Genomic DNA, 26,437 nt, shown 5'->3' with positions numbered 1-26,437 from the left:
GAAAAGGTTTCCATCTGCTACTCTCACCCCACGCTATCCCTTTCTAATAAGCATCCACACAATGCCCACTTTTGTATCATCAATAGTCAAATAATATCAAATTTGTTGTTCAGTATTGGCGAAAAAATGTGAAGGATGATTGGTGGTGACACTAAAGGGATATTTGAGTTTGTGACAGGGAGCTCTACGGCTATAAGACACAAAGTAAGAAGCCCTTTCGCTTATAGTAGAGGATTTAAAACTAAAAATAGTTCCTAACTAATGAACAAACAGTTTGATTAATGTTTGCTACACTCGACATATCCAAACTGGTTCAGTTTGGTTCAGCAACTCTCCAGCCTTTTGTAAAACTTGAACTGTTTTAACGGAAACGTTTAGGGATTTATATCTTAAGTTGGAACTAATAAGTTTAGACTAAGTGCCACACACAGGCTCCAACAGTACTGAGAGTCAGTTTGGATGATTTTCATGGAGTTTATAAATAATAACTAAAATATATATATTTATGCCAGCTTTACTCTTTGAGATGAGCATTTTTGTTTTTGCCTCTTTAGAAGTCTGCAGAGTTTAAGAAATATTGAAACAACAGCCAAACTTAATATCTCTGTGCTGGTTTCATTCTCTGTGAAAAAGAAATCATTGTGCGTCTCCTCTGTCAGTCAGAGCTGTCGGCTGTTCGTAGCCTCAGGCTCTTCTGGATCAGAGCTTTGATGTTGGCCGGCTCGGGGACGACACAGTCGCCCCACAGCCTCTGGGCAGCAGCCCAGCTCGAACACACTGCGCCTGTGATTTACCTGCACCCAGACTCCCTGAAGGATTGTAAACACTGTGGGGAGTGATGGGGGCATGTGAGCGGTCCACATGGTCACAATCAAGCTCATTATTTGCAGCAATGATTGTTGAATGAGGATGAAACAAAATGCAAAAAGGCACATCCAGAAACTGAAGCCAAGTTTGAGATAGTGGATCATAGACGAGTTAAAACAACAAACATTATGTTGATTAAATCAGAACTCTGAAGGACATTAGTTCACTGTTTTCTCAGTTTATGACCACGTTTAAGGTTGTGTGTTTGTGTGTATGTGCCATTCATGCTCAAGAATAAGAATGACATAAGATATCTATAAAAGAACAGATAGTTTATTATATTTTGAGCGAGGAGTGAAAGAAAAGTTCTTTCTTATTCAAATCCAGCAAACTGAAAAGCTTTGCTTTATTAAACACATTAGCAGTTTAACGGTTTCTACTGAGAGGTTAACAGCAGTGATGGGACTGGATGATTATTATTCTAATAATCAGAACAATTTCATGATAATTATACATCTCTTATGATGAGTGGGATGTATGAAAACAGACAGATATTTCTGAAGAATGAACAGATATTGACTCTACTGCTCCCAATGAAAGTGTTTTGATTGGATCCAATCAGCTTTCAGTGTGAAGGTTAACCATAATTGAGCCTTTGTGCCATGCTCTATAGCTTTTGTCATGAAAATTAATAAAAATAAAAATAAAAATAAAACACTCAAGTTAAGAATTCAATTGCCATTCAGTTTCAGACGGAAGTGTCAAAGAAATGGAGACAAAGTGAGGCACAAAAAAAAAACACACCTATCACTGTGGAGACATCTTCCTGCTGCACGGCCACTGTTATATGCTGCAAAGCAATTAAACACTGTCAGCAGTAAGACACACACACACACACACACACACACACACACACACACACACACACACACACACACACACACACACACACACACACACACACACACACACACACACACACACACAAAATAAATTCTAGATATAGTTATTAATTAGTAAATAAAGACTGCAGTGGATAACGGTGGACATTCACAGCCACTACAGAGCTTTACTGTACAGGCAGCCACTCTGTCTGCACACACACACACACACACACACACACACACACACACAGCTGCAGATTCTCAGGTCCAGTTTGGAGTTATAACAAGTCTTTAGAGACCGATCAGCCGCTGTATTTGCGGCTCATCAGGATGCGTGTGCCACCTCACATTAGTCCCCACGTGTGAACTGTGATTTTACTTGGTAATTCTGACGCGTCTCGCTGCCTTTACATATTCATGCTGAGCCTATAAGTGTCAGATTGAGATGTCCTCCCAGTGTCCTTGACAGCGGGTTATTAATATTGAATACCTAAGTCAACATTATAACTAGATGAAGAGATACATAGGTCATCATCTGCCACACTCGCCTCATCGGATTGTTATTTGGTGCAGCGTTATGTGGGACATTGTTATTTGTTTGTGCTGTTTGTACATGAGGAAGTTAAAGGATGCAAGTCTTATTTCTCCAAAGATGATGTCATTAAATAAATATATGATCAAAACTGTTTTAATACACATTAATTATATTTGTTAAGTATCTTCTCATTTCAGTAATCAAACTCTTAAACCTATGCAAAACATTTGGTAGCATTTGATACCTAAATAAAGGGATTGTTATCGTATTTCAGGGCAGTTTTACTCTGATTCTCTGCATTTCAGACACTGCAAAAGAGAGCCCACGCGCTTTGACTTAAAAGGAAGAAATCCCCAGGTATTACTGTGAACGCCAACATCTTAACTACTCCGATTCTCCAATCCCTAAATTGGTTGGTGCTGTTGTTGCTTGTGGCTGGTTTTAAAACCTCCTCCTGCTCCTGAGCCGCGTGCAGCCTGCGAGCTGCTGCTGGTCTGTCTGGCTGCTGTGCTTGATAGGATGCTGGCTGCAGGCATCTCGTCACAGCAGCTGAGAGGAGGTCGCGGAGGTCCTCCTGCTAGTGGCGACGCCCAAGGGCCATCAACGCAGCGGGGAGCCCGGGTGCCGACAAGGTCTCGCACAGCCTCGCCTCGCTTCATGAAAGCCTAATGAAGAGAGGGGGCTCTGAAAAAGTGCAGATAGACGCCCACAATCCTGCAGCACTGAGAGGAGGGATAATACAGCGTGCAGGGGAATTCAAAGAGCTGAGAGACAGAAGAAGAACATAGACTCAATGTGTGGTCGAGCGCATTTATTGCTGTAAGAAATGAGACACAAAGTCGTCGTCAGTGGTTATCATTAATAAATAAAGTTACGTGTATACAGATCTGGACCCTTACCGCTCATAGCAGAAAATAAAGTATAACAAAGGGCACCGACAGTCTTGTATGTATGAAAACAAGAATCAAAATGTAAAACTTAATGCAGGCACTTATCTTTGCATGTAAAATGAGTCTGTAATTTCAGGTTGCAGTAAAATTACTCAGTCATTTCTGTATGAACGTATGTATCTCTCACAAAGTAAAGGTAAGAAACATAGCCTACAGTGCATAATATTCCTTTTGATATGTTTCTGTGTATGGAAATTAAAAGGTGTCATTTCGAAAAGTAGAGTGTAAAATTACAATTTTTTTTAAGAAAAGGCCCAACGAAGACTCTTACTTTTACAGTTGACATATACTCAAATATGGTTCATGGTATGGATAATGTATTTCATTATTAAAGTTAAAACTTCTCATCTGAAGATGTAAATATTATAAAAATACACAGATGTAATCAAACATGTACATTCAGTAAAATCCAGCCTGATATCTGTGCTGCGTTCAGGAGGACAAACCTGGAGCAAAGATCATAATATTAAGCAGCTTCTGATTGTTCATCTTTAAGAATAAACTGTACAAACAAATAAACACAATCTTTGGGAGTAATCTGACACATTGTTCCAAAAAAGCACAGATAGATACGAAAAATCTGACACGACATGTGGTACAGTGAGTGTGCACTTCTTTGGTTTAGAGGTCTGATCAACGTGAGAGCTTCTGCACTGTGCATCGACACAGCAGATTATGATTCAAACCGACAATGCACTGAGACTCTGCAGACCTCCAGCAGATCCTCTGCAAACTGTTTTCAGCAAGAAACCCATGAACAGCAGCCCCAGGTCCAGTTTCCACGCTGTCCTTCTACAGTCTACAAGATCTTCCTCTTCTTATTGCCTCTTAACTCGCTGTACTGAACCTGCAGGAAACAAAAAACAGAGTCTCAGTACTCAGAGAGAAGCAAAAGTCTATAACTGTTCATCATTCAACCTCTGATGCATTTAGTCTCGTCTATCTTGCTGTGCTTTCATTGAATTTCTGCTGTTAAACAACCAAGATTTTTCCCCGGGACTGTGCATAAAGTAGAGTCACAGCAGAGCATGATGACTGGAGCAGCGAGGACAGAAAAACAGTGGTCAGCAGAGAAGCTACAGAGAGAGCGCCACTGCACCCAGAGGCCCAAGGGCATGGAAGGAGAAGGAGAAGGCAAACGGGGTCAAACAGCTTAGAGAGAAACAGACAGAGACAGAGAGAGAGAGAGAGAGAGAGAGAGAGAGAGAGAGAGAGAGAGAGATAGAGAGAGAGGGGGAGAGACGACTGTGGCTAAAAAGAGAGATGACAGAACATAGGGGATAAGGGAAGAAAGGGAGGCTGCACAGATGACCATAAATAGAAGAGAAAATATGAGAGGCACTGCATGCTGGGTTTCTTGTATAATTCAGAATTATAAAAAGGTGTCAGGTTTATTATCATGAGATATCCATTTAGGACCATCAGTGCAAAATTCTGCAAACTACTACAGAAAGAATCTGATTATTTTTCAGACTAAATTTAAGTAAATGATACTTCTTATTAGCTCTTTTGTGTGCGGGTGATATTGTACTCTTGCTGAGTTCATGAAGGAGACACCACCAGCAGCAGCAGCGTCTCCTGTCTCATCCTGGGAACAGCAGACCTCCACCAGGGATGTATCATGACCAAAACACAACAGAAATTATACAGGGCTACATAATTATACAGATGAAGCTAATTATACAGACAGGAGAGCTGAATGCCTGGGAGTTGTCGTAGTAAAACTCAAAGCTGCAGGGCTCTGGGATTTCGGGCTTCCTGGCCGGCTGATCCGGCGGGGCTTACCTTCTGCACATCTGAAGGCACCCTCGACAGGAAATCAAGCACTTCATTGTTGTCAATGCTGTACGGGTTCCGTAGTTTCTTGGTGAATTTATTGATACCTAAAACAGAAATTCACACCAACATATCATTAGCACTAGTCTCCTGTGGCTTCGCTCTTTGTTTCCACACAAACAAGTAAGAGGAGACTCATGTTGTCCAAGAAAATATTGCCTCGAGAACCACAGTCTGTGTGTGCCTTTTTTTTTGTTTTACTTTCACTTTGAGGAAAAACAGCAACATTTTATACTCTGGACTGTCAGACAGTAATTATTTTCTGTACGATTAACAATGAGATAAGCTTTAATTCATGTACGGCTTTAAAAGAGAAGTCGAATCAGCCTGAAAATCCATTACTCCTGTGACCGTGATAATCTTCAGAGTAAACAAAGGGAAGAAAAACTTAAATCAAGCATAAAGATGCTTTTTCTTTTTTACAACAAAATCAATCAGCAAAAGATAGCAGACAGGGGTTTTATGGTGTGATGTGAAACGCTCAACTAAAATCTAAATAAAGAGGCAAATAATCAGGAAACAGATGACATTATGAACATTTAGACTCACCCCATAATAAGACTATGTAGCGTACAGGGACGTAATATGTGAGGATTGTTGCTATGACAAAGATCAGGACAGCCAAGCCGGAAAGGAACGGCACCGACCAGTTGAAAGTGCTAAAAAATTAAATTCACAAAAAACATGTTTAACAAGGAAGATTATTGTTTCAACTTAGTTCACATCAAACACAGAACTCCTCAAAGTGCCTTTTCTTCAGGTAATTAATATGTTACAATCATTTCCTCAAGAAAACATTCCACATTGCTTTTATTCCTGCAGTGATCGTAAACATTTGAGATCCCTCCAGCTGAAATACAAATGAATATTTCACTGCAGCGAGCTGTTCTATGAATCTTTTATTCTCACTTTTTAATCCTCTCCCCAAAACAGGCGATCTCGTCCAGCAGGGTCTGAAGGGTGATGATGGTTTCTTGGACCATGTGGATTTTCTCCATCAGCCCTCTTCTCTCCGACTCCTGCAGCAGAACAGAAAAAGAACACAACACTGAACATTTAATGTATTATTCTGAGCGTGTTTACCAGATTATCTTAGTAGATATAGGTGGGGAAAATTACTGAGTAGAAAGTGCATATTTTTCTGCAGCTATGTTAGAACTTTAAACAAATACAAGACTTCATAATACATGCAGCTGGTTTAGTTTGATCTATATCATAAAACTCTTAATTCTGAAGTAAAAAGGTAAATATACAATTTAACAAACAAGACAAATCAACTGAATATTTAAAAACCTAATACAGTGAAAAACAAGACAGCATTTTTATATTACATACACTTTTAAAGTGCTGTTTTGGGAGATTATTTTGTTGTGTGATCTAATGCAGATTTACACAAGTATTACAATTAATTTAAATTAAAATACTAGACCCAAATATAATGAAATATATAAATCAAAAATGTTATCATAAAAAGAAATGATCACAAACTAATATCAGGTCCAAGTGGATTTTTAAAATAAAAATGAAAAACTTTATATTAAAAAAGTGAGCATATTTTATTGGACAGATTTATACACACTGAGATATATTAGTGAGAAAGATGAATGTATGATTTTTATTTGATTGGAAACATAAAAGCATAAAAAATAAATAACTAAACTGAAAATATACTAACCCTTTTTCTTTCTGTCAGCTCCATTATAAAATAACAGAGCTTTCACAGCTCTATACGGCCAGACACGTCTGACAAATCCTCAAGGCCACAGTTTGGATGGCTACAAGCGTTCATAATAAAAACCCCTCAAAGTGCCTTGGAGAAAAATGCTGAAACAGACTCGCTCTATGTTTATAAGACTTTCTGCAAAATGTGAATGGAAATGCAGAAACTTGAGGACAAAGTTTTCAAAGTTTTTGTAGGGGGGAAAGCTCTTCAGAAGGAGACTGGACTTCACATTATGAAAGAAAAGAGCAACTGTTCTCAGGCTCCTCCAGATCCCAGGAGGGACGGACGGCTTCAAAGTAAACAGAGGAGACTTCAGACGCAGACACGGACACATGTCCACATCAAACAGACAGAGCGGAGGAGGGCTAAAGAGAGGAGCTATGGTCTGTGAGCATGGGCTATAGGGGAGCTGTGGTGGTTATAAAGGGGCTGTTTTATAGCTATGGTTTTTGTCACTATGTGATCTCTGTGATAAATGTTTGCTTCTACTCAGGAACTCTGTGAGAAATCTCTGGATGGTTGCCAACCATCAGTGGGAGGATGATCCTGGGAAAAGAGCTGCAAAGGAGATCAAACCTGCGATTTTCCAGATGTACAGTGACTATTGCTCCCAAAAAATCACATGTAAGACAATTTACTTTCAACCCAGTCTGATATCCATCAAACCTACTCACTGCATTTAACCACTTCAGCCATTTCAGGGTCATGTTCCCACTGGAACCAGTATGAGAACCACTTCACATCAGGCCCACGCGGACCATTCACAACGTCTGCCATAAACTGCTGTCATTGTGAAGAAATATTTCATTGCCTAAAAGCATTGTAACACTTTGAACACAAACTTTGAAACGAGCTTTGAAAAGGCATGTCTAAGTGCTGTCATTAGTTCCATATTGATGGTATTATATGGCGTGTTAAGCTCAGGGACTTTCCCAAATGCAGCAGAACCTCCTTCCCCCGCCCCTCCATTAGCATATGAATGTGCTTTGACAAGTGGGAACGGGCTGGTGAGGTCTTCATTAAGCCCAAATGTCTTTTGGAAACTGCAAGTTTACAAAAAATACAAGTGGAGGCTGGCAGGAATCAAAATGCATCCGAAGATTTAGAGCTGAATAAAGAGCTTAACAAGAGAAAATCACAGATCAGAGGCAGATTCTTTTGTCAACATGTGAAAATAAAGCAAACTTCATCTCTTCTATCAGTATATACATAAATATAAAGATGCTTAGACAAAAAAGGACTGACACACGGCTACACACCTTCTCATCATCCTCCTCTTCATCTCCCAAATCCATATTGTCCTGAAATAAAAACAGAAATGCATTAAAATCAAAGACATTGATGTCTTTCTCTATACTTTAATAAAACTGCAAACACTTTCTCATAAGAACTCCAGCAGGCTGACGAGGTCCTCATGAGTCAAAGATCAGGGACCAGCAGTGACCTCCAGGTCAGCCTGAAGAAACACTGCAGGACAGCTGATTGACAGGTCGGCTTTTTTTTTTTCACAACACACAGAGACAACTGGAGGTGAGAGAACACACTTGTGTTTTTAAACACTAATATTTATTTATTTAATTCTATATATATTAATACAGATACATATTTATATTTGCAGAGGATTACAGGATTAATTCAGGATGTGTGCATTTAGCTGACAGAATGATCAATCCTTGTCACCAGAATCACTGGTCTGTTAGGTCAGTTATTAATATTTATATTATGTAGGTCTGAAATGCTGATCATATGTTGCATCTAAGCTTTAATACTGTCACCTGCCACTAGTCAGGGCTGTATCTTACGTTAACGGCTACTGTCAAAATGCTATAATGCTCTACAACCTTGATGTAAACCAGCAGAGATGACAAGCTGTGTCTGGTTGAACTGACATGTAACCACGCAACCAGCTGGTTAGTGGAACCAGCACAAGCATATAGATGTTAACCTGCCTGGTGGACCAGCTGATAGAGAGAGGAAAGTACTCCCTGATTTTTCCACTGAGCCTTTAAGCCTCTTTCAACTTAAAGTTTTGGTATTCCTGCATTTAAATTCACTGTTTGGTTCCATTTTGCTTCATTAAAAAAAAAACCTCTCAAACACACTGCTCACTACTTGCCTGTTTTACAAACGTGGACTAAGACTGCGTTTTTGAATCCGTCTTCACCCGCGGTGTCTCACGGAGAGATACCGCGGGTGTTTTCTTCCTGCAGTGGTCAAGACTATATAACCAATAATATATATATATATATGTTGTAAGATATGCTTATTTTTTACCTCTTTAATTTCAATTTTAATTGCTTATAACTTTTTAATAATTGTTACTTTAGAGGCTCTTGTTTGCTTTATATTTATAGTTTCTTTTTTGCACTGTCTACTTTGCTACTGTGACACTTGAATTTCCCGGTTGTGGGACGAGTAAAGGACTATCTTATCATATTATGCCTTTACATTATATTCATAAACATGAAATGTTGATTAATCAAATCATCTTTAATTTGACTCAAAAGGAAATAAACACCAACTTTTTTGCTGAAAGTAATATTTTAAATATATTTATGAGTGTTTTTGTTCAATTATGAATATTTATTTTCTTTTTCATGTGAACTGTTGATCTTTAAAAAAAACATCAAACAAAAAGAAAAACAACTGGAGGAAGTCGCCTCAGGCTCTGGGACGTAGTTAGAGCTGTTATGTTTCAGATTTATTGATGAATAAAAATGACTTGCCAACTATTATGATAATTACTTATTGAATATTTCAGTCATTTTTCAGAAAATTTCAGTCCTTTACTAGTTTGATCGTCTCTTGCTGTGTTTCACTGTCACTCCTGACAGTATATCAGTCAAAACACAGAATGTGAAGGAATTGCTTCAGGCTTTCAGAAACTGGGCCGAGCTATTTTCTACAATTTTTGACATTTACAGAGCAAAAGATTTATTGATTAACTCTGAAAATAATTGGCAGATTAATAATGAAATAATTGTAAGTGTGTCTTTTTTTGACATATTTTTGACAGGAACATTCTTAAATTGATTTGATTGGTAAGACTAAGCTGCAGCTCATCAGGCTTGTAAAACAGCACATTTACTCCCGATTCCTGTGTATAATAAAGAACACTGTCTGAACATTGTTCTGTGTATATAATTTGCTGTAACCTACAGTCTGAGTTGAGTTGCTCACATCTGTAAATACAGCTGCTGCTCCACACCGAGCTCACATAAGATACAACATCCTTTCTGTGAAGCTTGTGAAGTGGAGGGTGTTAATAGCTGGAAAGAAAAAACACTGAACTGTGACTTTTAGTGAGCACAGGACTGAAAACTTTTTCTAATTGACCCGTCACAACAAGAAGAGGCCAACAGACCGGCTACAGTGAAGAAACATCAGAACTCAGGACAATAACGAGAGCAGGGGTTGAAAAAAGAAAGCCGTGTTAGTAGCAGACAAGAACTGCAAATTAGCCGAGGCTGTAATCATACGATGCATTAGTCTATCCAGTGATTTTTCTATGCTTGTGTATTATGTGTTATTTTATTATTATGTAGCTAGGTTGCAGCTGGTTGCTATGGAAACAAACCAGCTTTTAATCAAGGGGAACAAAGTGTGGTTCAGGAAGATGGTCTTTATCATACAAAACAAACAGGGGGGGGGGGGGGGGGGGGGACTTTTGGGATGCAGGACAAGAAGACGGTGGACGACGAGTATGTTCTGGACTCACCACATCATGACTGACACGACCGGAACGGATCTGCATGTAGTTCCAGGAGATGAGCAGGACAAGGAAGAAGGGCAGCATGTAAAACTCCCAGTACCACACTGTCACCATAAACACCTGCAGGCAGAGGGGGTCAGAGGTCAGATATCAGTGAGGGCCGACAGGAGGGGGGTGGGAGGATAAAACAAAAAGTGCTCTTCATTAAGACATTTCCAATAGATCCTGAATCCCTGCTAGCTAAAGGTTGATCCGATCTGCTATTGATTACACAAGCACTGGTCAACGGATGAAGGCTACCCTGCCACTATCAAAGCTGTGAGGTTATTCTGCATTCTCTGTGCAGGGCGAGCACGCAGCTCAGCTGGACTCGCTTGCCCTCCACCCCCTGCATATGCATTGACATTAAACACGTTGGTCTAATTGCTCTGTCTCTCTCATCTCATGTACATTAAAGACGACCACGCAGCCACAGGGAGCCTGTGTGTGAATATGTCATTAGCATCCATAATGGCACTTGTGATGCACATTCCACCTGTGCGTGGCTCAGGTAAAAAGGATAAGAGGATAAAGGACTATGGCTTTTGATGTCTCTAAATGGAGCGATAAAATAATCCTGTCAGGGAGGTAGCGGCAGCCAAAATGGCAGCGAGCCACCAGGCGTGGGGAAGGGGTTTACAGGTTTTTATACGCTAATAAAAATAGAAGTGAACATCTGGTAAAGACATCGCTCTCCTCTGAGGCACCAACTGACATAAAAGATGGCAGACACCCCCCCCCCAGCCCACCACCAGCCCACCACCAGCACCAGCACCAGCACCAGCTTTAATGTGCAAAAAGCCAAGCCTGCTCTTGTCTGTGTTATCATAAGCCAAAACAGGGCCTGGGAGAGGAGATGAAACCAATTCCTCACTGAAAGGGTTATGTTTTATTAGTGAGGACTTTGTCATGACTGCGAGAGCCGGGACGGAGGGGGAAGCCAAGTCACGCTTTGGTGGAAACGTATACTCAGGCCATAAAGATAGTGATAATTGCAGCCCATTTCAGCTTGAGAGGCATTACACAGTCTTTGACAGCAAAAAGGGCTCTGGAAATACAATCCAGATCAGAGAGAGAGAAAAAAATAAAAGGCTACCTAATGTTAGGGGAGCTACTGAACAAGAGGGTAGCACATTTTCAGAGTGCAGCAGGATTTCCACACTAATGCTTGGAGGAAGGGTTTGCATGGCACAGCGGTAATCCAAGAGCACCGAAACACTGATGTCATTCACTCCTTCATTGTTTTAAAGCCAGACCGACTTACTTTCACTCAACAGCAATCATTGAGACCAATTCTTACTGCAACAATAAAGAACACTAACAATAGCTCAAGTGAGGAGCAGTCATGATGTCAGAGTGCCTTTAATTTTCTAACTGAAGTAATGTTCATAACAGATGACCTCTATGGCAGCAAACCCCTTAGAGTACTGAAGCAAGTATTTTTTCTTCATTTAGTTGTTCAAGTCACATATTTTCAGTATTGGAGATGAGACTGAAAGTATAGCTGTGCAAACTGCTCATAATTTTGGAAAACACTGAGTTACAGTCAAGCGTTTTAAAATACTAGTCAAACTGTGATCAAATGTCTGAACTTGCTCGCAGGCCATAAAGAAAAGTTAAACTGTGGGACATATGAGTGGCATTAATTTCAGTGAGCTTCACAAAATTTGCTAATCATGATGTTTAATAACATATATTTCTCTAACATTGCACACATCACTTTGGTCCACACATTTGTGGAGAGTGTTTAAAAATGAGTTTAAATGCAAAGGTATTGCTAATGTGGAATTACCGTAATTATTCTAAGAAAAGCACAGGCAACGTCTCCTGGATCTGAGGAGTCTAAAAGTTGGATAAATAGTCATTTTTACTGATCATCTAAAAAGTCAAACAGCAGTCAAACAATCTATAAGATTAAATTATTCTTCCAGGATCCTCATTCAATTATTTTGACTCGTTTTAAAAAATTATTAAACCTGGTGGAGCTGTAAAGGTGGTTTGGAAGTAACAAGCTCTGAATTTGTGGATGAAGGTCCACTGTTATATTCAGAAAATCACATCTAAGTATCTTGTTTTCTGTCCTACACTATATAAAAACATGACAGGAGTTGATGTTTAGTTTCCACCATCATTGTACGTTAAGGATTACACAGAGGGGTGCACTCAGGAGTGTTCTTTAACAGTAATGAGTTTTAAAAGTTACAGCTGAAGACAGAAAGTTATACAGAATATGAACGAATAATTATCTCCTCAAATATGGCTTACAGACGTTTCTTTTACGACAGGAAGGCAGAGAAAGAAAGTGACATCCTGAACTTTTGAAGCAAACTGCACTGAGCGAAGCGCTGTGCATGAAGGTGTGTGACACTCAGCAGATGTTGCAGGTAGATCGTCTCTCTGTCCTGTCATGTAGAGTGAGGCTCTGCTTCATCACTCTCATGTGGCGATATTAAGCAGCCATTTATTTCTTCTCACTGAGGCTTGAAAAGGCAGGAAGTGTGAAAACATGAGTACAGATGGTACTGTCTTTCAAACACTCAGATGCAGTGGGAGGATGTGTATTCATGTGTGTGCGTGCGTTGTGTGTGTGCGTGTGCTTGTTCTTGCTTGTGTGATATGTGCTGGACTGTGTGAGTGTGTGTCTGAGCTGTCAGGCAAAACAACAATATTATCCATAATATTTATCAGGGGGAGTTGGGTAATTTTCTCCATTTTGATTTAAAGAATCATCTGCCATCAGTGTGCATTAACTGTTTTTATTATTTTCATTGAAAGCAGTCTGTGATTAAAGCATGCTGACCCTGGCCAGCTCAGTTTCTGTCGGTCCAAGATTTCCTAAATTACAAATCGAAATGCACAGCTCAAAGCTAAATAGTAGCTTCTGTTCAGATAACAGCTCTGTGTAGCAGCTCCCATTTTTCACAGCAAATTGAACAAACTGTGCTATTGGCCAGCGTACAGTATCTGTTCACCAGTCTCCCTCTGTTAAGATGCTGAGCAAAACTTTAGTGCCATCTACAGGACGCCCAAAGCAAAAACAAAAAGAACTCTTCATGACCTTGATTGCCTGCATACTTAATGCACAACTGGCTGTTTGGTTTGAATCAAGCTGGATCTAGGAGAGAAGAAAGTCAAAAAGATCAGCACCCACTCCACTGTGCAGTTTCCAGACTAGGCCTGAGAGGCTTGTCCTGTGTTTCTGTGTTCACACTTGCTTAACACTTGTATTAAACAATGGCTGGATGGAGAATAAGCCTTATCTCTGAAGAGGCTTTTAATTGGACTTCTGTCTGCATAATGGGGTCTAAATCAAACTGAGTACAGATTGGACAGAGGGTTAATGAGTTGTCAGGGAAGTAGAACAAAAATAGACTCTATCTCGTCTCCACTGGGACTGTACCCGCTCCAGCTGAGGCTTAACTCTGCAACCACGAGACACGCAACACTAAAAAGCGTCCACTCCAACAGAGAGTCGGGGCCAAGCCTGCATTTCTGCTGAGCCCAACACCGCATTGATTAAGATTCTCTCTGGGAGAGTTCAAGCAGGGGCTGGCCAGACAGCGCCTGTCTTCCGCAGCTTGGAGGGAAAACCCAGAGAAATGCAGATAGTGTGTTGATAAGCAGTTAAAGCATATTACCAGGAAGGCTAGCAGGCTCCTCTGAACGCTCTCCCACTGGAAGCAGCTTTTGATGTACTGCATAGTGGATATGATGGCCCTGTACAGTGTCTGAACACGCAGCACGTTTCTGGCCAGAGCCTGAAATACACAGATTAAAAAACATGCAAAACACATTCATATTACAGCAGTTAAATATGGATAAAAAAGTTCTCCTAATAATGTGTGTACACTTGAATTTATAAAAGATGTATTCATACCAAACAGGAAACTGACCCTGGCAGAGAGTGAAATAATGAGAGTAGCTGGTATGTTTTGGAAGGAGCCATTATGGTCAGGTTAAAAAATGTCAGTAATCTGACCTGATTTTGTCAACTGAGACTTTCTACATTAAAACAGAGTGAAACACCGCACGTTACCAGCCCAGTGCTCAGTGTGTAAGCCAATTTCGGCGTTAGTGAGCAATGTATTGTCTGACAACAATGAGCCTTTGTGGGGAGTACAGACAGTCAGGCACCCTGTCTCGCACCCTGTCCTGCACACTGTATATCAAACTAATGCAGCATAACAGCAGACAAGAACTCCGCACAGTCGGGGTCAATTAAAACCCAATTCAACAAAATCAGGCAGAGGAAAGACTTTCCTCTTGCGGTTGATGCTTATGAGGAAATAACGCAGAGCAAGAATGTTCATGCTAACTTTGACAAGATAACTGAGAACTTTTATCATAACATTCTTACAACCACCCTCTTTGATTTCTCCTGCTCACATTTTTAAGTTTCTAATCCCACAGACATCACGGTAATGTTGTCAAAAGTGCAGTGACCTTTGACCCTTGCCCTCTTTACTTTTGTTTACAGAAATGGTTCATGTTATGGATTTCAGGGCTACCACCTGCTACCACTTTCATAATCTATAAACCTGATGTTAATTGCCATGATTAAACTGCCATAAGCTTTGGTCCATAAAATCACAACTTATCTCAATCACAACAGAATCCAGCATATTTAAAACTATTTTATCAGGATCTGTTGTTTCACTAGATTTTTTGAATTTTTTTTTTTTTGCCTTAGTGGTAACAGAATTGAAGGTTGTTCTACCTTTCATACTTGGCTATAAACAACTACAGTTAAAATCTAATGTATGTAAACATATCTGATGTTTGCAAAAATATTTTTAGTCTCCCAAAATGTTGATTTTGATTTTAAATCAGTTGAATCAAACCTTTTTGGAAAATTTTGGATTATCCTCCATGAACCTCTTCTCCCGTGGCTGGAACGTTCTGATACCCGCTCTGACCTTATAAAAAAAAAAGAATCATCATGACGCGATAAAAAGCAGACAGAAGCAAGCCCATCTTTCACAGCCATCATGCACTTATGTCCTCCTTCCAAGCTGAACTTTTACTCACAGGGTTAAAAATAACCTCCAGCTCTAGAGTGATGGTCCCTTTCGACAGCCCACCCAGGTCCTCTTTCTTCAGCGGGTATGCAATCTGCTGTCCCCTGCGGATCTGCAGGACAGAAAGGGCATCAGGTGCTAACCTCTGCTTTGAACCTGACCATCAGTCAAGCTGGATTACATCTTAGCAAGTCCTCAACCCGTTGGGCTGTGATCGCCCTCTTCACTTTAATTTACACTAGGAGTGGTAATAGATGAGGAGAGACCTCTAGGAGAGGTGTGTGTACCGAGAGCAGGGGAATGGCAACTTTTCCCAGGAAGTCTGGCGCCTTGTCTCCGTCATCATCAAAGATGGTCACCACCAGGACATCATGAATGTCTTTGACAGGGCTGCAGAGACAAACAAGGTAAGGGACTCCTCAGGATCAAGCTTACAAAACATGAACAATCTTGTAGTGTTTGTAAGAAATGTGGTTTGTAAAAATGAGACCCACAATGTAAAGACTTTGTTCCACTCCGGGTAGAGGTTCTTATAAACCGTGTGGGTCTGCAGTCTGTCGTTGGCAACTTCCAGCACACAGAAGGGATCGCTCTTGCCTGCAGATTACAACAAAAATACAAAACTCTGATCTACCTCTGTCCAGTGAAACCAAATAAAACAGATCATAAATAAAAATGAATGGAAAAGTACCATTTAAATCAGCAGCCAGGAGATCTACTGCCTTGATGACTTTGACTTGAAGAAAACCAACATCACGCAGGTTTTTCAGGGACCGTTTCAAACACTGGTGGACAGTCAGCAGAAAGAAGGTTTTAGGCTGATATTAGAAAAAGCTGAGAGCACCTACCACCAACAAGACAGTGCTCATTTCACAAAAATATATTAGAACAAAGACAGAACAACTAATAAACACTGCTGTCTAGTCTGTTCATTTTTCATTCTGCAGCTGAAAAGTTTCTCCTCAGCAGCTGACTCTTAAATCTCACATCATTTTAATCTATTAAGAAGACATTCTGCAATATGACTGAAATCCAATTTTAACAGATAATCCAACTTAATGCTCCCCATGATGGATTACACATCTTAATGTCACCACACTGAAGGTTTATTTTTATACTTTCCCTGAGTAAACTGAAACCAGTGGCTGTGAGAAAGGTACATTAACACAGGGTACAAAGTAACTCATGGAAACTTAAAAATGGTGTTTGAAAAAACATTACATTAGGAGACTTACCAGAGGGAGCAACATGCCACCTCATGTGTTTTCATATAATCCAAACAGAAAATGACTACAGGACAGTCCCAAACTATGTCCAAGTATAAATCACCCAAAACACAAGAAATCTGAAAACAGACACCAAAGACAAATTCCATCCTCTCCTTTTCAAATCTTCCAGCGTACTTTAAAAGGTTTAGACGATTAGAGTTGGTGGACCTTTTTTTCAATGCATGTCCATCTCAAGATAACTTAAATGGAAACTGTCTCCTTTCATTGTTCTGTCTATGCCGCCTGGCTGTGCCTTCACTCAAGACCTAACTACCTGCTATCAAAAGGAGGATGTAAAAACCACCACATAACACTGATGGGGCGGACTTCTTTTTGTTACTGACCTTCAGCACATAAAAAGGTAGATGCAGCCATCGCTGAGCTCTTCAACACTAAAAGAGTTGCAGGAATCTGGGAACTGTTTACAGAGCCAAAAACGGACTCCAAAAATTGAAAGCCTGAATCGCTACTTCAAGATTTTTGCAGCTTCAGATGAAAAGTTTGATTGAATTTTTACTTTGCAGTTTGAAGAAAAGCTAACTTGCCTTTTTTCAAACATAACCTGCCGTTGTGAGCTTTAACCTGACTGAACAGACTGTGGACTGACCCCACTCCTCTAGAGAGTGGGGTGAGGATCTCTTTCTCCGTCAACTGCTGCTCGTAAGACTCGAAAGTTTGTACAGAGTTTTTTAATAATCACATTAAAACGTCAGATACACTGACACTTCTGCTGGGAAAGTACAGAAGGTGAAGAAGTAATACCGCTGCACAGCAGATGTAGAATAAACAGAGCAGAGTGAAGGTACTGACGTAGTTGTCCAGCTGGTTCTTCTGCTCTTGAGGCTCATCTAGCGGTGCGGCACAGAGGTCAGAGATGGAGACGCCGCTGCATGTGTTCAGCGTGAGCAGGAAGACCAGGCGTCCTCTCCCCTGGTCCAGTGTGTGTGTGAACAGCTGCCTCTGTTCAAAAGGGACCCTGGTGAGGTCCACTTCACACCTGTGCAGAATCACACACATACAGGCCTTCAGATCAGAGACAGAACGTGGTCTAATCAGCAGTTAGGTTTGTTTAGGAGGAAGTGTCAGTGTATTTTGTAATATTTGTACAATTCTTTTAACTTTTTTTTCCATTGAGAGAGATAGGACAATTAATAGAGAATGATACTGGGAGGAAAGAGCGGGGAATGGCATGTGGCAAACAGCTGTCGGTCATGATCAAACCTGAGCCGCCTGCTTCAGGGACTGTACATGGGGCAGGTAATTCAACTTCTAAGTCAAACTGACGCCCCAAATAATAATGCTTTTGAGAAAAAGCAACCTTGTGATAGCTGTCATATAATAATATGAGTGCAAAATGACATGTTGATTCCACCACAAATGGTCCGCCTGTGAATTTTCCTCCTTAAATCTGAATTTTATTGGTTCACAAATCCCTCAATCTGTTAGGATCTCCTTATCATTCTGCTCATGAAGGTGCACATGTGCGGGTACAATTGTAGTCACAGGAATATGAAAATTTACAAACATTAAGGGTAACCATGCGTGGATACACATGCACAATGGTCAGCATACACAGAGGTATAAAAGCACTGCAAACTCACATTCCCAAACACTCCTCATTCCTTCGCCCTTCCTTGGACCAGAGCTCCGCCTCCAGGAGGTCTGAGCCGTCTGCAAACTGGTTAAAGGTGAACCTCTCTCTCCACTGAGGGTTTGGCACTTTGCAGTGATTCTGCCAAACATTAAAGACAAACTTACATTATTTCATATTGATCGTTGACAGTATACGACAGCACCTTTATTTTCCTGTTACGTTACGAAGATTATCACTTTTTCTGCATGCTTGAAAATTGGGTCAGTCAAATAGTTGGTTGTCACGGTTCTTATTAGGAAAATTGATCAGGTTTACAATTTTAAGATTGTTCGTAAATTTGACTTTCAAGTAACAATTGTGATGTAGACTCCGAAGATCTGCATCAGAAACACAAACTGTTGTATGACAATAACTGTTTCTGCATGGAACCTTCATTTCATTAAAGACAAAGGAAGAGAGCGATGCTGCTCATTAGCATGTGCTGCAGCTTTGATGTGTAATGGATGATGCTGCAGAATAACAAGATAATCATCAATGACAGCAGCCACAGAGCCAGCAGTGCAGAAAAATGAGCATCATCACTGCCAGACATCATCCAGCTGCCAGGATGAGCCGGATTACAGCTCAGGCATTTCAGGTCACACAACAAAATCCATTTATCTCGTTTTGTGCTGATTTATTAATTAAAGGTCTCTGTAGACGCAGTATTAGATTCAAAAACCTGAATGCAAAATTAATTATGTGGAAACGTATTTAGTCCAGCAGAGCAAGACACACCAGCTCTTCATAAATTCAAGCTGAAACATGTGAAAAATAATATCATTATTTCATGACTTTTTAAGTGGCCAGAGGATATCACATTATTGAGTAATATTTTTCTGATCACAAAAAAAATAAACATAGACTTGAAACCCTCAGTGGCATTTTTGTAAACAACATTCTGTAGTATAAAGTAGTTAAAAGCAATTTTGATCAAAGCATGATTTCATCTTTCAGCCTACAAACAATAGCTTCCTCCGGTCTTGAAAAATGAGGGAGATGAAGAATTGCTGAAAACTGCAGTTCCTCCGGTGTCCACTTGAGGCTGGTTCTGAAAGCACTGGAAGCCGAATACACACCCATTCAAAAAATCTAATCCTGATGGAGTGTGGATTATTTTATAACGGAAGAGTTAGAGCGAGGAGGCCAAGGGACCTCAACTCCACCCCTTTGCCTCATGTATGATCTAATGAGAGTTAGGTGAAATTAGCATTTCCAATATGGTGACCACCATTGATAGGGTTTAAAACTCTGCTTCAAAACCAATAGGTAACATCATAGAGTCCGTTTATGTTTTATACAGGCTATGGTCCCAATATAATGAAATTGAAGATAGCCATCTTCAAACAAATACTAATATTGTGGCATAAATAAACATAGGGTCATACCATGTAATTAACTGATTCATAGTAATGGACTAATGTGTCGTAACATCACTTCACCCTTGCCTTGCCTATCCTTAATTTGACTTATAGCATTGTCCTTTCTTAGTTTCCCATTATTTTTATGAAAATATTGTAATTGTGACATTTTTTGGGCCAAGATAACCATAACGTGAAACTATAATACTGTGACAACCAGATTACTGACACAGACACCAACTCAACAGTGAGCCGCACTGTCACATTTGAATATTATTCTTGGTAAACTTTTGGAAACCTTTATTAGACCACTGTAGTTGTATCAAAGCTTGTGTACAGAAATAACAGGGTTTCATAAACTTAACATGCAGGTAAATATTAAAGCCCCTTTGAGGAACTTATGATTTGTGTCACTTTTGGTGGCCCGTGTGGACAGAAACTACATCTCATCCCTCTGCTGATCTCTTCCTCTGAATTCTAAGGTAGATTTTTCTGACAATAAAATCTCACCCTGCTTTCTTTAACAGCCAACCCTGTCACACCTTGTGAATAATTGCTGATTTCGCTGTCTCTTCAGCATGCTGTCAATCAAGTCTGGTCTGACACCTGCCCCCTCACAATGGTTTTCAGGCATTCAAAAACACTATATAGAAATGTCTTGAGGCTGATGGTCTGGTTTGTTTATGTGGATCATAAAGAAGCCTCAGTATCAGTTTCAATCTGTTTCACAACCAGTTAAAAGTATGTTAGTATGTAGTGTATGATACTTGAGGACTATTATTATAGATGTTTGATGTCCATCTCAAGCTTGATACACCTTGGTTTAAAAAACAGACTTGCAGATTTGAGTTTTTGACAACTAAAGAAAAAGAGGAAATCATATGGAGAAGTGAAAAACAATAAAGTTATGTGTCTAGGAATTCAGCAGAACATAAAAGGCGCATAGAAAGGTAATGAAGCAGTGCAGAGGAAGAGATTTTAGAATAACAAAGATTCAAAGAGGAGAAGGAGGATAATGAGGAGGGGGGAGGAGGAGATGAATAACATCAGTCACTACCTTGCTTTTGTATCTCTGCTCTCCCAGTCTGAAGCGAACAAAGAGCTGACCTCCCAGCGTGTCCAGCGGCAGCTCCTGACCCTCGACCAGAGTCACTGACACCACAGACGTCCACAGCTGGCTCTTCCTCAGTGTTTCTGACATACGAAAGCTCTGAGACTGGCCTCCTGACTGCAGGAGAGGGACATGAGACAAAAGAGAGAGGGGGGGAAACAGGAGGGGGCAGAAATTGAGTTTAACAAATAGAAAACAGAATGATAAACACTGAAATTTGAAAATTGTGACAGATTTAAAAATATTTAAATATTAAATCTATATCATTTTAATTCTCTTACAATAAAAAGAGGTAACTAAAAAAGCCAGTACAGCAAATAGAAGCAATGCTACTTTGAACAGTCTCTTATACAGCAAATAAAGCTTAATTCAAATCAGATGATGAGACGCTCTATGTCAGTGCTTTGGACATTAAAACAGGCAAAACAGAATGAGATATAGCATTATCGCTTTTCTCCAGTGAAAAGAGCATGAAATTGTTCCATAATTTCACTCAGAGATTAGCTAAAGCCTGCATGGCTACAATGCAGAGCTAAGTCTCTCTTCCATTTATAATAATGGGGAGCCATATTCTAAGATAATTAGCTGAGCTTACATGGAGACACGGCACTGTAGGGAGATAAATTTAACTCAGATTCAATTAATGCAGATCAAGCTGACTGTGATGTCTGAAGATATTCTGCCACATGCACAGGCAGAACATCAGGTTTACATCCAGAGCTAAAACCTCGTGCAGTGTCTGAGGTAGCAGGTGAGCATGCACTTAGTGACCACACTGTTAGGTTCACACGTTCAGTAATGCACACAGCTACCAAACACAGGTCTATGCGCCTGCAACTCCATCTATAAACATGCAGATAGGGAAACAAGTGTCTGCACTAATCCCAGATTGAGCAAAAATGCCAGATGTGCGGGTTTCAGCACCTTCAGACGGAGCTGACCTGCTTACGCTCACAGACTCAAGCACCACAGAAGAGACAGTGTACAGATGGGATGAGAACAAAAACAAAGCATGCATCCAGCAGCTGCTCTGTGGGTGAAGAACACAACCAACAGACTCTATGGATATGGCTATTTTTAAATGTTTTGTTATTGTAAACAAATCCCATGGAAAAACAAAATGCAATGTGTTAGACTGTCACTCGATACTTCTGAATTCTCTAATGGTTATCTAAGTTTGCTGTATTCAGGGACGGTAAGTGGCCTGATTGTTGCTCAAACTTTACCAGCAGAGCTCTAAACAGAGACACTTCAGGGTGTGTGCAGAATATTGACTCAGCTTTTTTCAAGGGAAATCCGACCTGAAGATAGGAACTAAAATTAGACTTATTACTCTTCTATACATTTGTACTTCTTATAAGAAGTTTATTTTCACCATTTGTATAAAATCTTTTAGCAACAGCTACATATTTGCCTTTTAGAGGTGAAAACATTTCCGGAATATCTTTTAGTGTCAGCTGAGAAGTTTATATGGGGTCATGAACTGAAGTGTCCATGTTCATCTTAATTATTATGATAATTATTGCACAACAACACAAGCTAACAAATCTAGCAAATAAAGCTTTTGATTGGATGATAGATCTTGTTAGTAGTATAAATATATTGCTATTATTGGTCTTTTCATGGGATTTGTTGACAACAGGTTAAATATAAATATATCCTGTAAGTTAAGAACAAAGCTGATATTACACACATATTTTCCAAAAACTCTTAAGGTTTGTTTAGGAGGAAGATTTTAAATGATGAAGCTGTTCAGTTCCTGCACTAACTGGACTTTACTTTCATCACAATTTTTAAAACAATATATTTATTGATCATTGAAGATTCTGCTTCTTTTTAAGGTCCATTAGAACCAAGCACAGTGACACCTGACTGTTGATGACTTTTAATATTAAATCTTAAAGGGACTTTTTACATCTATTGAGCAGATTTCATCTTCTGCTGAAGACACACAGTCTCTAAAGAATATGGTGATTTGCTGCCCTCTTGTGTAAAGAAACATGAATAACTCTGATCAACTTCTATGCCTGTTACAGACGGAGAAGATGACAGAAATGTTTAAAAAAAAAATCACTTTTACAGCACCTTGTGGGGCAATTTAGATATACATATTTAAGAACTTTTTTACTCTTTCAATACATCATCGCATTTTTATCTTGCATCTGAAGTCTCTATTTTATATTTAGTCAAATCCCTACTAAAAGTACACTTTAAGTCTGTCAGTGTGCTCCTTCACCGTGCCTTACCCTAAAGCTTCGTTTCTGTTTTTGAGGCCACCGCTGTCAGCAGGAGCATGCATGTTAGGCGCAAAACAAAACAACACGGTGGTTAGTACGACATGGACAAAAACAATGTGTAAAACCAAGGGGTGATAAATACAATGCAGCACAAGTATCCCTACTGCTAGACAACATGCAGTAAATATATATGGGAGGTTGCCACACATGGCCTCTTTTGCTGTCTCCATCTCTACGCGACAGACTGAAGTCCACCAGCACGTTTCCCATGTCCTCCTCCAGGCTGTTCGGGTCATCTAAGGGCAAAGACATCTCGTGGACCCTGAAAACATTTCAGCTTCAGTTAAAAAACACATTTTACCAGAGAGAGGAAACAAACCAGCAGAGTTTCAATATTGAACACTGAGTTAATGCACTCATGCAGTGTAGGTAATATGGTTATTAATGAATTTTTTTTTATTAATTATAAAAATCCCATAACAATGGTAATCAATTTTCAATAGCAAAAGCAGCATCAGGGGCAACCTGATCACCCACATCATATCAAATCAAACTGTGTAAAGGAGTCCAGCACATTTCAATTCTGCCTGTTGACACAAAATGTCAGTTTAAGGCTGGTGATGACAGTCGGTATAATGATGATAGTTAACTGGGCACAGATGTGGAGCAGCCTGAGGAGCTACTGGACCCCAACCATCTCTGTTAGAGAAAAGTGGAGCAACATCCTGTCCTGCAATCCAGGCAAAGGCAGCAGAGCTGGTTGCTACAAAGTAACTTAAACCATGAAGAAGTCCATCATGTCAGCTGAAGATCTAGAAAAACTCATCCACACTTCTATTTCCTCCTGCCTTTATTTACTCTTCACTTGTCTCATTCAGAAATTAATCCACCACCTACAGACAGGGCATAATGCAGAAGATTAGCTTTAAACTAGAACCAACAAATGTGACCATATCACCCCAGTTTCAGCATCCCTACACTGGCTGCCTGCTGACTTTAGGCTTCAATAAGAAAAGCTGAATAAAAACAGAAATGTTAAACACAAAAATTCCTGCAGAAGTCTTATTCCCGGTGTCGAACATGAGAGGCAAGACCCCTACAAAAGAGTTTTTTTCTAATATACTTACCACAAGTCTGATGTACTGAACTTTGCAGCTGTATGGCTCACAGTAATGTGGTTTTTGGTGCATAGACTCAAAGCTCCTGTGAGGAATTTTTCGGTTGCTCATAAAACCAGCCTGAAATGTATACTGACACTTCTTTATAATATAAGCTTGTGGGGCTTTTAGTTTTGTTATTGAAAGGATGGAGAGATGGAAGAGATAGTGGGGGATGACATGGTTAGGAGTTGAGGCCAAGGCTACATGGTGGGCACTTTTTCCAAGTAGGTTAACTGGTGCTCCTGTATTGTACAAGTTAATGCCTGTAACCTCTGCAATGGGGTAGCTATCAGAGGAGACGTCTACAGACATATTTACTGTGGCTGATACATGAGTTATTGAACCACAGCAAGATGAGACTCTTTGTCAGAAAACCCTACATACAAACTGTACAGGACATGATAAGCAAAGAGATAAGACACACTTCTTTGACCACAAGGGGCGGCCAAACTGGGACAGACCAAAAGTTCCTCACAGGAGCTTTAAGAGTGTTTTGACGCTGACATTTTGTAAGAGGAGAAAAAGATAGATTTTCACATGTCCTGATAGTTTATTATAATTATAATATTTAGATTTAAAATAGTTTAACTCATTAATGTGGAACCCTTTTAAATTACAACCTTTCACAGTTTTTGCAAAACTCCCCGTTAGCCCACACGATACCTATATGGAGTAAAAAGTCAGAACGGTTGTTTTGTGGTTGGTTGGGGGCTCCCCAAGCGTCTCAGGATGAATCAGAGGAGATTATTTAAAGGACAGCAAGTTGGAAGAATAAATTACCGTTACACTATAAGTTATTCACTAACTAAAGTTCTATTTATATATTTTTATTTGGCTCCTAAAATACTGGAGGATTGTAAAACAGAAAAAAATAAATGCTCACTTATTATAGTGTCTTAATAACTGTGTGTGTTCACTTAATAGCAATCAGAAGTTTTTTTTTTAATCAGCTGACTGTCTGACTCTACAAATCTATATTCTTTATAATAACCTTCACATTTAAGGGATGCTTCACTATAAATGATTCTGAGGCCATAAAAAAAACTGAGAGACATTTAAACTGTAAAAATACTGGCAGTCAAAATCTGTTAAAAGTGCACGTCTTCAGGGTTAACTGCTTTTAGCACATACAACACAGTGACTCAGAGTGTGGCTCTCCTCTCACTGAGGAACTCACTTGTCAATCTCCAGATCACTCAGGGTGACGCTGGCTGAGCCCATGAAGTCATCCGTTGTCAGATCACGGTCGTACACCTGTCATGTCAAATAACAACAGGCTGTTAACACACAGAGCATTAAGGAGAGCATGGTTTTCATTGTGAAAACACCACCATGGTCTTCATACAAGCTGTGTGCTTGAATTGTTTTTAAGTTTTATCTAAATTATGGCAATTTTTTTAAATCTATCTATTGGTTTTATAAATATTTTGAAGACCATTACTACACCGGAAAGGGAGTGTGTTCAACCGTGAATAAATGATACTCTTTAACCTAACAGGTTGCTTTCCATACCTATGCAGGAGTGGTTTCAGGTGCTACACAAGTTTAAAAGGGTTAGCTTTTAGAAAACGATCTGATGAACTTTTAAAATGGGTTCTTAATTTACATCCATGCGTAAGAACAATTGCATACATAGAAAGAGGAAGACAAAAAGCAGGGATATTGCACAGGACTGAATCTTTCCTGTAAGTTAATGTTTTTTGATTATTAACACAGCATAACTATGGCTTAAAAGATTTATGTTCTATTTTTTAAAAGGAAGTTTTGCAGGGCCAGGGACTTAAGGAATATAAAGCTTTACAATTGACTCCATTCACAAAATAACTGTCCCCGACATATCTTTAGAATAAAAGCAATGTGAAAAAACAAGTGAAGTCATTCCTAGAAACACCATATCAGCTTTTACTTTGAAAAGGAAGAGTTGATATAGGTTTTATTTCACACCTGGGGTGTATTCTACATACACAAACATATATTAAGTTGGTACAAGGTCAAAAAACATTCTACTTTGGCCAAGAACTGCAGCTTGTGGTAAAAATAGGCAAGGCATGAGATGTGCATGCCTATGCTGGCAGCCTGAAAGCTCTAATCTGTTAACATGCATGCCGGAATAAAAATGAAGCCATTCTGCAACTGTCACATGCTGCTCACACTGTTGGTGCA

At 39.7% G+C, this 26,437-nt stretch overlaps 1 protein-coding gene across 6 annotated transcripts in view; it reads right to left on the bottom strand.

Annotated features, from left to right (window-relative positions):
* Positions 1-3,022: 3,022 nt before the first annotated feature.
* The window catches only part of mctp2b (multiple C2 domains, transmembrane 2b), a 57,924-nt gene continuing 34,509 nt past the window's right edge, over positions 3,023-26,437 (bottom strand). For 5 of the 6 annotated variants that reach the window (XM_034680744.1, XM_034680743.1, XM_034680745.1 and 2 more), the window contains 18 exons: positions 25,452-25,528; positions 23,322-23,436; positions 23,124-23,156; positions 20,824-20,994; positions 18,374-18,504; positions 17,583-17,769; positions 16,196-16,289; positions 15,999-16,101; positions 15,792-15,894; positions 15,515-15,616; positions 15,328-15,402; positions 14,125-14,244; positions 10,454-10,567; positions 7,995-8,036; positions 5,922-6,031; positions 5,562-5,671; positions 4,962-5,059; positions 3,023-4,023 (listed from right to left, as the gene is read on the bottom strand). In XM_034680744.1, coding sequence (XP_034536635.1) covers positions 3,976-4,023; positions 4,962-5,059; positions 5,562-5,671; positions 5,922-6,031; positions 7,995-8,036; positions 10,454-10,567; positions 14,125-14,244; positions 15,328-15,402; positions 15,515-15,616; positions 15,792-15,894; positions 15,999-16,101; positions 16,196-16,289; positions 17,583-17,769; positions 18,374-18,504; positions 20,824-20,994; positions 23,124-23,156; positions 23,322-23,436; positions 25,452-25,528 — 1,833 coding nt within the window. In that variant the 3' untranslated portion in view covers positions 3,023-3,975. The remainder of the gene's footprint in view (positions 4,024-4,961; positions 5,060-5,561; positions 5,672-5,921; positions 6,032-7,994; positions 8,037-10,453; positions 10,568-14,124; positions 14,245-15,327; positions 15,403-15,514; positions 15,617-15,791; positions 15,895-15,998; positions 16,102-16,195; positions 16,290-17,582; positions 17,770-18,373; positions 18,505-20,823; positions 20,995-23,123; positions 23,157-23,321; positions 23,437-25,451; positions 25,529-26,437) is intronic. The other variant, XM_034680747.1, reaches the window with a different exon arrangement.

This window comes from Notolabrus celidotus, chromosome 3 (assembly GCF_009762535.1).
Source record: "Notolabrus celidotus isolate fNotCel1 chromosome 3, fNotCel1.pri, whole genome shotgun sequence".
In the NCBI taxonomy this organism is placed as follows: Eukaryota; Metazoa; Chordata; class Actinopteri; order Labriformes; family Labridae; genus Notolabrus; species Notolabrus celidotus.
The sequence above is the reverse complement of the archived record's forward strand: the minus strand, read 5'-3'. Positions and strand labels throughout refer to the sequence as shown.